Here is a 14953-nt window from a genome sequence, read left to right as displayed (position 1 = left end):
GAGTTCAGGCGGTTACTGTTGTTTCTTAGAGTTCAGTCTAACTAGAGTTCTGGAGGTGATTACCCTTGTTTATTAGAGTTCGGTCTGGTTAGAGTTCAGGGGGTGATTACCCTTGTTTATCAGAGTTTAGTCTAACTAGAGTTCAGGAGGTGATTACCCTTGTTTATTAGAGATCAGTCTATCTAGAATTCTAGGGGTGATTACTCTTGTTTATTAGAGTTCAGTCTATCTAGAGTTCAGGAGGTGATTACCCTTGTTTACTAGAGTCCAGGAGGTATTGTTTTTACTTTTTATGTAGCAAAGTCTTTGAGTCTATAGAGTACTTACATTTTTATTCATAAAATAATTTTATCTATTATTTTCTAAAAACGCTTAGCGTTTATAAAACGCCAGAAATCCTGCGCTTTAAGAGGTACAAGAGAGATCCAACATTCACAATCCTCCATCTCTGTGTTTAAACAAAGCACCGAAACAAAATGAATCAACATAGTGCATAAATAGGACGCAGTTTTATTCCCTTCTCCCCTCCCCTTCTCCTCGCTTTTATTCAGTTTTTCTACCTTTGAGGTATTTTATTCTGAATAGTAAATTATCTTTTATGTCTATGGTGTCAGATATACCCTTGAAATAAACCTGGTAAATGGGTGGATTCAACACAATAAAACTATACCTTATCTAGTTCTACTAAACATAGAACCTGGAGTAATCTAGTTCTACTAAACATAGAACCTGGAGTAATCTAGTTCTGCTGAACATAGAATCTGAAGTAATCTAGTTCTACTAAAAGTAGAACATGGAGTAATCTAGTTCTACTAAACATAGAACCTGGAGTAATCTAGTTCTACTAAACATAGAACCTGGAGTAATCTAGTTCTACTAAACATAGAACCTGGAGTAATCTAGTTCTACTAGACTAGACTAGACTAATATTTTCTCCCTCAGCTAATCCGATCCAACCTAAACTACATCGATGCATCCGTCCAAAGAAAACTGGAGAGTAAACTGCAGGAATATAGTTTAGAAAAAGATCACAAAGTTTGCTTGTTAATGTGACATGTTTCAACAAAATAAACAAAACTATGTTTTAACTTTCATTGCATTAGATGCGTTAGATGTAAGTATTTATTTAACTTGGTGACACAAATAGGAATTCCAAGCTTATTGTTGCTCAAAGTTATAAAATTAGATTTTTAATAAATAGTGTTAATCTTTAGGTGGCAGTGAGACTGTCAGGTATTGTTTTAAGTATTTAAAAGAAAATTCACATTGTGATAACTCCAGGGTAGAGAGAAAGCATGTATTATCTTACTTATATATTTTCCTGTCTTTAACGAGGAAATAATTACATATTTATGGGTTTCACAGATAAGAGCTGGGATGTAAAAAGTTAATGTTAAACATTACCAGGTTTTTAAACATGTATTTATTCAGAAAAAGTTTAGATAAAAAGATTTTTTGAATATTTAGTTTAACGCTGAAAACACGAAGAGGTTGCGTGATCAAGGTCAAAATTATTTCTTCCTTTGCGGGTTTTCTCATATTCGGACTTTAAACCTAAGCAAGAACCAACACTTAAACAGTGAACTGAGAGGGGTTGGGGGTAGGGGAGATTATATTTGGTTAAATCCAACTAGATTAGTTATTAAAAGGGGGTAGGGGAGATTATATTTTGTTATATCGAACTAGATTAGTTATTAAGAGGGGGTAGGGGGTAGGGGAGATTATATTTGGTTAAATTAGGGTTTCCACGAAATGGCTAAATCTTTTGCGCAAAATTTGCGCAATTTTTTTTTGCGAACTTTTGCGCTATTTTGCGCATGAAACGCAATGAGTTTTGCGCGGTTTTGCGCTATTTTTTTGCGCAATTTGCGCAAAACCGGAAATATTTTTTGCGAAAGTTGCGCATGAAACGAAATTTTAGTTTTGCGCAATATGCGCAAAACCGCAAGTTTTACGCAAAATGTAACTTTTTAGGCAAATTGTCAAAAATTGATATTCTAAGCTTAGAATTAAAAACTGAAGATTTATTCCAAACATAAAAAAATATTGACATACGAGTATGATAACGATTATACTACACTCAATTGGTTACTTCCAGTTACAAAAAGTTTAAATTAAGGGACCAAAATTAATAAAATAGAAATTAGAGAGTGTGAAACTTGGCAATATTTTAATCCAATTAAATGATTTTAAGTGACCCTTAAAAGGTTTGCCTAATCAATTATGAATTATATTCTTAAATTTTTTAATCAAATTTCTGAAATCTCTTTAATCTCGTATAAAATAATGCAAGAAAGTAACCATGAATGCACTTTTAGGAAATATGCATGTCCAAAACTAAAATTGTCGAGAAAATTGTGAGATTTGAACTCTTCTTAACTGTCATTGGTCAATTATGTAAAAGCGACCAATAGGAAGACATTCCAAAACAAGATTTTTCCAGAATTGAATTCTAAGAAACACACACACCGTCCCCAACCGTTTGATTTTTACGAAAATGTGTTGCGGAATTGCGCAAAACTTGAGTCTCGCAAAAGCGGAATAGGGCAATTTTGCGCGAAATGACTTTTGCGAATGATTGCGCAAATTGTTGTTTTTTCGCGCAAAACTGATGCGCAAAGAAAGAAAAATTTTGCGTTTCGTTCCGCAAAAATTGCGCAAAAGTTTTGCGAATGGAAACCCTAGGTTAAATCGAACTAGATTAGTTATTAAGAGGGGTAGGGGTAGGGGAGATTATATTTGGTTAAATCGAACTAGATTAGTTTTTGAGAGGGGGTAGGGGGTATGGGAGATTATATTTGGTCAAATCGAACTAGATTAGTTATTAAGGGTGACATGGAAACGCATCAACACGGAAACGACTCAACACGGAAATGCCTCAAAAAAACTTTATTTTATTAATGTGTTGCCTAGATCATATCATATTATTTTATTAATGTGTTGCCTAGATCATATCATATTATTTGGTTCTGAAGCGTGGCTATAAGGGAGATAGCAAGAGTTCAACCCAGCTCTTTTTTAAGAGATGAAAACCAATATTAAGGGGTTTGATGACGTGTATCGTATGAGTCGCAGGTCTATGAAACGTGTTTCTGGATTATTTAACAGGGTTAAATCTGCGGATTTATATCATGATCTTATATTAAACCAGTATATCAGAGTTATGAGCACAACGCGTAAAACTTTATAATGATACTTTAGGTTTCGAAAGCGCTTTGAGTCGCTCTTTCTTCCATTAAACTAAGGTCTCAAATGTTCCTTAACACGTCGGAACCTATTGTATCATAGATGTTATCAAAGAAGAAACAATTTAAAATTTCCCCTATTTGTCTAATTTTATTGGTTAATTTGAAGACTTTTTCATAAATCAAAAAATAATTTAGACTCATTTTTTATGTTGACCAGACATAATTCTTCACTTCACAAAAGGAATTGGGCCTGATCGTGTCATCAGTTTTGACAGAGCCAAAAATATATAGACCAGGGTTTCTGGGTACTTTGCGGTGCTTCTTTTCTATGAATAATTTTAGATTTTAACTGTTGATTTTTAAGTCGCCAATTTTCATATTTCTCCAACAAACGAAAATGTTCGCGGATATATTTTTTTAAATCCATGGAATTTTAAAAACCGTAAAAATCGGCCCAAAAAATTGGGCCAAATCGGGTCAGCCGTTTTTACGTTTATTGGATACAATCAGAGACAAACAATGTGTTTGTTTATCCTTCTATTTAACGTATATTATTTACTAAACTGAGTGACGCGGCCTGTAAAGTAGGTAAGTGTATCTTGCTATAAGTTTTGTCTTATCTGTTTTGTTTTTGTTGTTGTCTACAGCTCAAAACCTCTAATCGGCTGAATGGGCCCAGTTTTTGTGTGGGGTATGACATGCCCAGAGGGGTGTTTTGTATCTGGTCTGGTTAAGATATACTTACATAATGTACTCTACCATATACCTGATCTATATGATCTACCTAATCCCCTTGATCAACCTGATCTACCTGATCTGTCTGATCTAACTGATCTACATGATTAATCTGATCTACCTGATCTACCTGATCTACCTGATCTACCTGATCTGCCTGATCTAACTGATCTACATGATCAATCTGATCTACCTGATCTACCTAATCTACATGGTCTCCTGATATACCTAGCTGATCTATCTGATCTACCTGATCTACCTGATCTACCTGATCTGCCTGATCTAACTGATCTACATGATCAATCTGATCTACCTGATCTACCTAATCTACATGGTCTCCTGATATACCTAGCTGATCTATCTGATCTACCTGATCTACCTGATCTACCTGATCTATCTGATCTACCTGATCTACCTGATCTACCTGATCTATCTGATCTACCTGTCTACCCAGTGTATCCGTCCATGTAGAGGAAGGTTGATTAAGAGTGTGAGTTTAATTAAAGTATTAGTTGACAGGTTGTTGGAGATATGAACACTATATTTGGTTTAGATACATGGGCTACAGGAACTACAGACAGGACACTAACATCAATTCTAACCTAGGGTTATTATTTAAGCAGGAGGGGGGGGGGGAGATATTGAATGAGACGAAGGAAATTAAAAATAAAACAAGTAGAGGGAGAAGAGAAGAATAAGAAATGGGAGAGAAAAGAAGGAAGAAAGAACAAGAACGAAGAGATAGAAAAGAAAAGAAAATAAAGCAAGTAGAAGAGAAGAGAAGAATGGTATGAAGAAGGAAGAGAGAAAAGAAAGAAAGATAAATGAAGAAGGAAGGAAAATGAAGTAGAATGAAAAAGCTACAGAGGAATAATATTATCAAAATTTAGAGTAAGAATTTAGAAACGATAGAGAAAAATTATATTAAGGAGGAGTAAAAGATGTGCAAGAAATATAAGATTGATTTTAGATAAAGGATTTCTAATAATTTGTTCCTTCCTATTAGGTTTTGAATATAATGAGAGTAGGTTGGTTTCTGTCAAGCAAATGTTTATTCTCTGTTTCAGTTCTCTTTATCCTTCGTTATCAAACCTGTATCCTGAAACCTCCCTTCCATATCTACCCTTCCATCACCAACAACAGTGTTTAACAACTTATTAACCTTAAAGGAACTGTTCATGGATTCAAACAAGCTTTTATTCTGAAAAACTCAGGTCAGAGATTTAAGTAAAATGTTTAAACTTGAAACTAATGTTTGTCTGAAAACTGATATCTAGAATGCATTTCTAAATTCATGGTCAAAGTTTGAATAAACGGAGAGAATTTCAGAATCTAGATACCAATAACCGTCGGCGGTAAAATAAAAACTTTTTTACAGAAAAAGTTTTAATGTTTGGCTCAATAATAATTAGGAACCTATCTGGGGAATACAATTGCTGGTCTTCCTTATAAATGCTGAACAAATTTGAAGAATTTTAATAGATTTTGAATCCGGTAGAGGTTGTAGACCTCTAGACTACTAGACTAGTACAGATACTACAGAATGTTTTTCAGTAGTCTTAACATAAAAAGGTTGCTAGAGTAGTGTAGGTTTGATTAGCACTAATGAATTATATTGTCGGACACCACCCAAGATAAACTGGGAGGTTCCACTTCAACTATAGTTCCCATTTAACCCAGATACATAGACAGCAGAGCACAGGACGACAAGACAATATACGATATCACAATACGACAATACAATACGACATTGGAAAGCAGTGGCGACATTGGAAAGCAGTGGACAACAAGACATCAAGGAAACAGGACATAACATGACAACAACAAGACATCAATACAACAATACGTTATGAATTATGACAATAGTACAACAGGACCAGCAGGCAACAGGACTATGACAAAAAGACATCGATATATCAAGGAAAGAAGGCAATAGGACAAACAGGACAACAACAAAAACAGAACATCCACAACCTACAAGATCAATAGGATACTAGGACATCAAACAATAAGAAAACAACATAAAGGAAATCAAAAACACTAACTTCAGTCGTAGGGTATATTGCTAAAAAACTATAGTTAGAGCTGAAACACTAGATCCAGGGGAGTAAGTTTGATTATCAGTAAAAAACAAGTAAGAATCTGGAAATAAATCAACACTTAGTGAGAACCAGAAAACTACTGTGGAATAGGTAGTCCACTTTAGACTTCTGATTTTGATCACGTCTAATAATCGCGAGACAGAGCGCTATATGGCAGTGCCCACAAACCCTTTTATCTTTATCAGGGATTTTAAGATACTAAAGAAAATATATTTCCGTTGTAACACCATCAAATACACTGAAATATAACTTAAAGTCTTCTTCCTATTCCATAGTCTTCTGATTCTAACAGAATTATAAAAAACTAAACCATCAACATCAAGATAACAATACCAAATGTGAATATATTCGTTTAACAAGTTGTTATAAGTTGTAAATTAACTATTTAACAAGTTTGAAAAGTTTCACTAATATTTATTAAGAATTGAATATTTAGATCAGACTTTAGAAAAATGCGAAACACATTTAATTGTTTTCCGTCCTTTTCTCAGTCTAGCAATCTGCACCAACCCATCATCAGTAAACGTTTGTGTTCCACTCACAGTCTTATTCTTCTTATTCCTAGATTAATTTTAATTTTAATTAAAAATTGATTTATAAACTAAATAATTATTGAAATTATACAAGATACATGTATATATATATATATATATCTGTTAATATGTGTAATATTGTAAAGGCTGGATACCTTGGTTTCAGTGTAAACCTGAAAACGAAAGGTTTAACGAAAGTATATTTACAATCGTAAACTCCAAGCTCTCTGCTCTCCACAAACCATTGTCCAGATTTAAACTCATGAACCTCTGTATGTCCCATTCCCTTGTCTACAGTAAATTTCCACAATTCATCCTTGTATTCAACCTGAAAACAAAAAAAAATGATAGAAAGCTAGCTGCAATGCCGGCGTTCCCAATGGATTTTTTTTAAATCGAGAAAAAAAATACGAATTTTTTTAGTATCCTCAAAAAAATTAAACCAATTCGGTCTAGCCGTTTAACCAGCTTTAGCTAACATATACATATATACATATATATACTTATATACATATATACATATATACAATATGTATTTAAAGAATCAGCTTCAAATTAAACACATTTCAATATATTTCAGAATCTTACTGTATGTATTTGTATGCATGTATAAGTATATATATATGACAATATGAGCGAAGAGCTTTTTTAGACGGAAAGTAAGATACGCGGCACGTTAGTATATGATGAACGCGAAAGGGAGATTTTAAAATAAATTTTTAAAGGGAGTATTGGCGACAAATAAAAGGGGGTATTGGCTAATCCCGAATTGATTTCGATATCGATCGCTACTAAATTAGTACTTTTATCATATGGACGTTACGATCTTGGGTATCAGACGTTTTTGATCAATTTATCCCTTTATTCCCAACAGATAAAAACAAATTCAATTCAAGATCAGCCTCTACCCACTTAAATTTTTCTCAAACACTCCCTTTAATAGTTTTACAAAAATCTGCAGGCATGAAAGAGGTGATTTCCTTGACAATTTTGCTCTACCTTATTGTAACAATATACGTACAATACAATTTTCCTCCAAATCAGTTTAAATGATTAAAATTAGTGCTTAATGTTCAGGACATAACGTGTCTAACGTGGACAGAAAATAATTTATTGAATTGCCCGTTGCACCCCCCCCCCCTTTATCCAGGATGAATCTGACCTTGATATTGGTGGTAAGTGACAGGAACAGTCTAATCTCCAGATAGGAGAATCCAAGACATTTTAGAAACTCTTCAGCTCCTTCCATTCTCTCCAGAGTGTATTCACCGCAGATAACCATTGGGTCAATTCCCATCCATAGAACCTCATCTAGAACCTTATCTAATATTCATTTCATATTAATTTTAAATAAATGTTTTAAACAACAATATATTCACCAACTTACAGACCTTTAAATATTTTAAAAGTTTAACAGTTTCCGGATAGAAGAAAGCCCTGACTTTTATTCGTAATATCGACCTTGCCAACAGAAATTCGAATTTATAAAAATTTAGATTGAAACAACGAACAGAATGGTCGTATAATAGTGCTTTCTGTGTGTTCGAATTTAGGAACAAAGGAACTGAGTTTTTGCCACAAATTCAAATTTTCTAATCCCCATATCTTTGCTGCACCTGATAGTGTAAACCTTTGATATTTCAAACATAGACTATTTCATCTAACAGAATTCACAGTTTGAAATATCAAAGGTCTACGACATAAGGTTGCAAAGATATAGGGATTAAAAAATCAGAGATTGCTACAAAAACTCAATTCCTGTCCAGGGGTTCTCTAGCAGCATGTTATCTTGGCTTGAAGGTCAGTGACTGATTTTATTCTTATTCGGCTCGGGCATACCGGGCATACCAACTCTACCAAGTTTCGCGTGATTTTATGATTTTCACAATTTTATTCTATTAACGATTTAATTCAAATATGTTAAAATTAAGAACTTGAAACAAATGTTTGCATGAATTAACAGTATTTTCCGATCAAAGCGAGTTACCTTTCACAATCGGCAAAGATATTTCATCAACGGGTCTATCAGATGTTTCAGCATTTTCGATCGCCAAACCAAGAAAATGATGACCATCAAGTGCTTCAGCAACCTTTTTTTCCTTAGTTAAGCTTTCATCCTTTTCTTCTTTCACTTCAGAGGATATTTCTTAAAATAAAATTCAAGCAAATTTTAACGATGTAAGTAGAAGTAGAAGTTAGTAGAAAGCAGTTGAGGTGTCAACACCTCCACTCTCTGAGAGAAAGCATGCAAAATGCTTACAGAATATATTTAGGACTAGGGCCGCGACCCTTTTACTGTCAACGAGATTGGGTTCACACTCTTTGCTACTGGTGGATGTTAAAGTCTACTGCAGTCAAAGAGTATGGGTTCACACCTTTTGCGATTGGTGGATGTCAAAGTCTTCTACAGTCAACGAGTATGAGTTCACACCCTTTGCGATTGGTGGATGTCAAAGTCTACTACAGTCAACAAGAATGGGTTCACACCCTTTGATAATGGTAGATGTCAAAGTCTACTACAGTAACAAGAATGGGTTCACACCCTTTGCTAATGGTAGATGTCAAAGTCTACTAGACAACAAGAATGGGTTCACACCCTTTGCTAATGATAGATGTCAAGTCTACTACAGTCAACAAGAATACATTGCTACTTTTGCTGAATCAATATGTATTTAAAAATTCAATTAATGCATTCCTGAAAATGTTTTGATTATTTGAGTGCTGACTAATTATCTACTTGTAAATCCACTTTAAATGTATATTTAGTTGAGATTTCAATATGAATAGTCTGTTTCAAAAAATACCGATCATAACAAAATTTGTAAACAACATCATATTTTCAATTGGCTCTTAATAAATTTTCGTGTTTTATTTTAAGCTGAACCATCATACATTATTATTTTGTATTTTGTGTTTGAAAATAAATACTATAACTATAACTAAAAAGCTACAGCATGTGAAATGCTGAAAGAGTCAAACTAGTAGTTATTTACAAAGGAATTGATTAATCTTTTAAATGAAATAAAAATACCCTTGGTCATCTTCCTCTTCTTGTCGATTTCACACCAAAGACGAAATAGCATGAACGAGAGAATGCCTATAAACGTGACCTTGGCCACAGTATATCTGGTAGCTCTGAATACAAAAGGTTGATATTCACCAGAGAATATTTGAAATCCTTTTCCACCATTACTGCTGACGGGTTCACTTAAAACATGTTTTTATGTAAATTTTTGTATTTTCAACCAAGCTACGAACATTTTACCTGGGCAAAACTTTCACTCCACCTGCAGCTGGGTTTACTTCATCTGGAAAATTGTAAAATAGATTAACAACATTTTCCGACCTTACCCAGAAAACCTTAGAACTACATGTTAACATTATTTTACAAAAGGTCTTATTTGGCATGCGAATTTCATTTATGCAAACGTATTTTTAATTGGAAAGAGCATTTAACTTTAATTATAGATATTTTTCACTTACCTGTTAAATAGTGGTTCATTTGATCTCTCAATTTTTCTGATGCCTTCATGGAAGGTCCTGTGAATGGCGAGTTTCTAAACATTTTATCCATTATAATTTAGAAGAAATATACTTTTGTGAAATTTCACTATTCAACTTGCGAATTTTCTTGAATTAAACTTGTGCGTATTCACTCAGATATTCGTAATTTCTTCAATTAAATTAAAAGCCAATTTAAGTTCAAGAACAATGAATAGTCTTAAACGAAAATTGCATTGCTTAGGATTTGGCGAGAAATAGTTAAGATATGAGACGGTTTCCATCCTGTCTTGATGAGTTTAATTGATAAGGATTGGATGAATACCAGGCTTATCTAGATCTAGGTCTACAACTACCCAATTAACAAACAAGAACTATAAAATCAGTTTAACTGAACCTAAACCTTTTTAAGGATTGTGTTGTAATCTAGAAACTCGATTGAGCAATACAAATACTTACATTTGTCCCGTAGAAAAAGTCAATGGAATCAAGAGTGCAATGTCCAAATGGAGATGTTATTGTTCAGAACTTAAGAATAAATTCTAAGGAACACACTTATTTGTACTGGATCGATTAATACGTTATTTACATATCACAAGTACAAGGGTACAAAATATACATGTACAGCTTAATAACATGTACTGAAAGAATGTATGAAACATAAACATGAAGCTTCAACATAAATGATTAAGGACCTTATTAAACCAGGCAGTAATATCTTAGCATGGGTTTCGTGCCCAGTTCAATTATGCCCGCCTACACCCTGCAAGAATTTAAATTCAAAAAATTGATTTTAATCATTGCAAACCATTGCAATCAATTTATCTTTCTATTCTTCTTGAGTTTAATCAATTACTTAAAAAAAAGTCCAAGACAGTTATGTATGACAAGGGACAGATTTAGGGATGGGTAGATTTTTTTCAGAAGGTTTAGAGTGATGGGTCGGAGAAGTTTCAAGTGTCTTTTTCTACTCGATATGTCTAATTATTTAGTATTCAATGATATTTCTATTTCTTGAACTTTATAATTTGTGATATTTCTAATTCGTGATATTCCTACATCGTAATATTCCTTCTTCGTGATATTCCTACACGTAATATTCCTACTTCATGATATTCCTCCATCGTGATATTCCTACTTCATGATATTCCTCCAACGTGATATTCCTACTTCATGATATTCCTCCATCGTGATATTCCTACTTCGTGATATTCCTACTTCGTGTGTTTCCTAATTATGCTATTCCTACTAATATATTTAGGATATAGATATATGTAGATATAAAAGTACATATAGAATTTTAAGATATTTCGACGGAATTTAAGTACTAGATCAAAATATATCGCACAAATAGGATGTACGTTGCAGTTTTACTTGCGTTTATTAAAACTCATAAATCTCTGTTAACTCTATGCTATTCGTATTCTATAATATCCCTCTGTACCCCTTCCCTCTTCTTACAGTATGATGCGCAGTGTCGCGACTCTAATCTCTGTATGCATTATAATCCAATTATAATAATAATGCCAGCTTGCAAATTAGTTACATAAATAATGCAGACAGTAAAAAATATTGAAGCGCAGATTTTAAAATGTAGAACAACAAAAGAAAACAAATAATTTTCATCTAAAAAACTTACAAGGAAATTCTAAAAATTCTGAAAAGGTCTTGCAATAAAAATCATGGGGAAGTGGAACATTATCTTTGTAACCGGATGGGAAATCTAAATTTTATATGTATTATATCTAGCAGATATTATGCTTTGTAATATCAAAGATTTATGACATTAGGTTGTCAAGATATAGGAATTTAAAATTCGTAATTGTTTAACAATTTGTATACTGTGCATATCGTAAAGTGTGGGTAGCTTTAAAAGATTCAAATTTTTTCATAATTTTTCAACAAATTAGCATTTTTTAACAATCTTATTTTAATTAATTTTGAGGTGTATTGTTACTAAAAATATAAAAACTATATTTGTAAATTTGTGTCACAATGTTAAAGTCATATGTGAGGAAAAAGATCAATATTCATTTACATAATAAATAAATATTTTGAAGAAAACTTATAAGCAGGGTTACCCCACGTGGATTTAACGGTTCTGTCAATATTCCAGAAAACTGTGACTTTCGATCACAATTTGTCCTAATAAACATATTTTGTTAGCCTTTTTTTTAAATACTTTTTGGTCGGCATAAAAATTTTGAAAAAAAGTATAAAACAAACAAATCCGTAAACTTAAAGATTGTTTAATTATAGCCCAAAACGCGTATAATTTCAAATAGAAGAAACCGAATGCCTCTAACTCTGGTCAGTCAGGTGTTTCCATCAAAGGATGAGACTCAGTGCGGAATTTATACTGTAAGTGTCTGATCCTTATATTCAACTGTAAACTTGTTTTTTTATGCAAACTCATTCAGTAAGCATGCATTTAGACTGTATTCAATGTAGAAAACTTAACCTTGTGATTGTTATATTCTCAGAGTTCCAGGTCAACTTTACTGTCTCATAGTTTGTGGGTAACCCTGTATAGATGTATATCGTGATGGATATATATGTATATATATTTTTTAGTGAATATTATGTTAACCTACTTCTCTACTCCTCTACTCCTTCAAAATAAAACAATAAGAAAGAAAAAATCTGTCAAACCTGTCAAAATATTTTTATTCAAATACAGCATAAACGGAAACACTAAAAGTACTAAGTTTATCATCTTTCCATAAAATTTAAAAAGTGATAAATGAAACATTTTCAGTTAAAATAATTTCCAATCAAAATTATTCAAAGTCTGTATTAAAAGCTCTTATCTACGAGTATCTTCAACTTAATATTTAGATTTATAGCTGTAAAGATTTTATTAATCTATTGGTTTAGGATCAATTTGATCCAACCCAACTCTCCACTGATACAATCTAGTAACTAACCAGTGCTCAGGGTCCAATTAACGTACTTACAGTTAAAAATTTCTCTTTTCAGGGTTCGATAATGTTTTTTTCTTTTTTCACGAGCTCCTACAAATTTGTTGCTGTGGTTGACTAAGGGAAGTTAACGTTTTAACATTACCCCTGTGCAACGGAGAAACAAAATCTTGCCGATTGCTTAAAAAATGTAAATACTCACAGAAGAAATATTTTTTTTTGATTAGATCGGTTCAAAATCTATTAAATTATTCTACAAAAATGTTCTATTTGGAAAATTTCTTCTTCTATCCCTTGATGAGGTTCAGGGAGGTTTAGGGATGTTCAGGGAGATTTACGGATGTTCAGGGAGGTCAAGGGAGGTTCAGGGAGGTTAATGGAGGTTCAGGGAGGTTAAGGGAGGTTCAGGGAGGTTAATGGAGGTTCAGGGAGGTTAAGGGAGGTTCAGGGAGGTTCAGGGAGGTTAAGGGAGGTTCAGGGAGATTNGGGAGGTTTAGGGAGGTTCAGGGAGGTTCAGGGAGGTTCAGGGAGGTTCTGGGAGTTTGGGGGATGTTCAGGGAGGTTTAGGGAGGTTCAGGGAGGTAAAGGGAAGTTCAAGGAGGTTAAGGAAGGTTCAGGGAGGTTCAGGGAGTTTGGGGGATGTTCAGGGAGATTCATGGAGGTTCATGGAGGTTCAGGGAGGTTCAGGGGGTCACTAAAATTACTTTATATCCTCAATATTGCTAAATAGAATGTAAAACCAGAAGAAATTGAATGTGCTCCGTTGAAAAGAGTCTGAGTTCTTGACTATTTTAACAAGAGCAATTAATCTCTGATTTAAGAATAGATTAAGTCCAAGTATAGGTTGTGAGTGGGCGGAGTTTAATCCTGATTGATTCTAATCCATCCTGACATTTCTGCAAGATCATCCAACATTTTGCACTTTACATACAAAGCCTTCAGAAATCTTAAGCTTTTTACGTCTCAGGAATTTTATGTCTCAACCCTTCTGGAAAATAACTCGATGATTTCTACAGCAAAGACGAGCAAGAAGTAATTATAAATACAATTTAAGAATAGTCCAGTGAATTGAATCGTTGCACTCTTTAAATTAAGGTCAATCAACATTCCAATACACAGTACCCACAGTACACAGGTCACACAGTCACTTTAAGCTTAAGCGTTAACCCACACTGGCTGAGGTGTGGTTGAAAGAGTGTTTGGAAGGTTAAGAGAGGTTCAAGGAGGTTCAGGGAGGTTCAGCGAGTTGGGAGGAGGTTCAGGGAGGTTCAAGTAGGTTCAAGTAGGTTCAAGAGGGTTTAGGGAGGTTTAGAGAGGTTTAGGGAGGTTTAGGGAGGTTTAGGGAGGTTCAGGGAGGTTCAGGAAGGATCAGCGAGTTGGGAGGAGGTTCATGGAGGTTCATGTAGGTTCAAGAGGGTTTAGGGAGGTTCAGGGAGGTTCAGTGAGTTGGGAGGAGGTTCATGGAGGTTCATGTAGCTTCAAGAGGGTTTAGGGAGGTTCAAGGAGGTTTAGGGAGGGTCAGAGATGTTCAGGGAAATTTAGGAAGGGGAGGTTGCGAAGAGATTAACCTGGGCTTGAGGAAGGTTTAAGGAGGTTTATATGGGTTGAAAGAGGTTCTGGTAGACTGGGGAAGGTTCAGGTGGGTTTCGGGAGATTTAGGAAGGTTCAGAGAGATTTAGGAAGGTTCAGGGAGATTTAGGAAGGCTGAGGGAGATTGCAGGGAAAGGTTGAAGGTGAATATACGGAAAATAAATTCAGAAATGATTAATCTCCCCTCACTCTAAGTATTCTTCTTTTCAATAAATCAAAATGATTCCGACAACCTCGGGAATTTAGCTTTTTCAGAAGTACTTTCATGGATACAATAGCTTTATCCCTTGTTTATTTTATATAATTTCAGATGTACTTTCATGGATACAATAGCTTTATCTCTTGTTTATTTTATATAATTTCAGAAGTACTTTCAGGGATAC

At 34.0% G+C, this 14953-nt stretch overlaps 2 protein-coding genes across 2 annotated transcripts; one reads left to right on the top strand and one right to left on the bottom strand.

Moving 5' to 3' along the window:
- Positions 1 to 6418: 6418 nt before the first annotated feature.
- Positions 6419 to 10193, bottom strand: LOC111703822 (uncharacterized). The gene is made up of 7 exons (XM_023475886.1): positions 10042 to 10193; positions 9824 to 9866; positions 9590 to 9765; positions 8546 to 8704; positions 7721 to 7881; positions 6714 to 6886; positions 6419 to 6586 (listed from the first exon to the last, which is right to left on the bottom strand). Exons 1-7 carry the CDS (start codon positions 10130 to 10132, stop codon positions 6463 to 6465), a joined length of 927 nt encoding a protein of 308 aa, XP_023331654.1. The 5' UTR covers positions 10133 to 10193; the 3' UTR covers positions 6419 to 6462.
- Positions 10194 to 13320: 3127 nt separating this feature from the next.
- LOC111703816 (uncharacterized) lies at positions 13321 to 14282 on the top strand. The gene is made up of 3 exons (XM_023475879.1): positions 13321 to 13372; positions 13538 to 13641; positions 14175 to 14282. Exons 1-3 carry the CDS (start codon positions 13321 to 13323, stop codon positions 14280 to 14282), a joined length of 264 nt encoding a protein of 87 aa, XP_023331647.1.
- The last annotated feature ends 671 nt before the right edge of the window (positions 14283 to 14953 follow it).

The sequence above is a fragment of the Eurytemora carolleeae genome, unplaced genomic scaffold, assembly GCF_000591075.1.
Source record: "Eurytemora carolleeae unplaced genomic scaffold, Eaff_2.0 scaffold579, whole genome shotgun sequence".
NCBI lineage: Eukaryota > Metazoa > Arthropoda > Copepoda > Calanoida > Temoridae > Eurytemora > Eurytemora carolleeae.
This window is presented reverse-complemented; position numbering and strand designations above follow the sequence as displayed.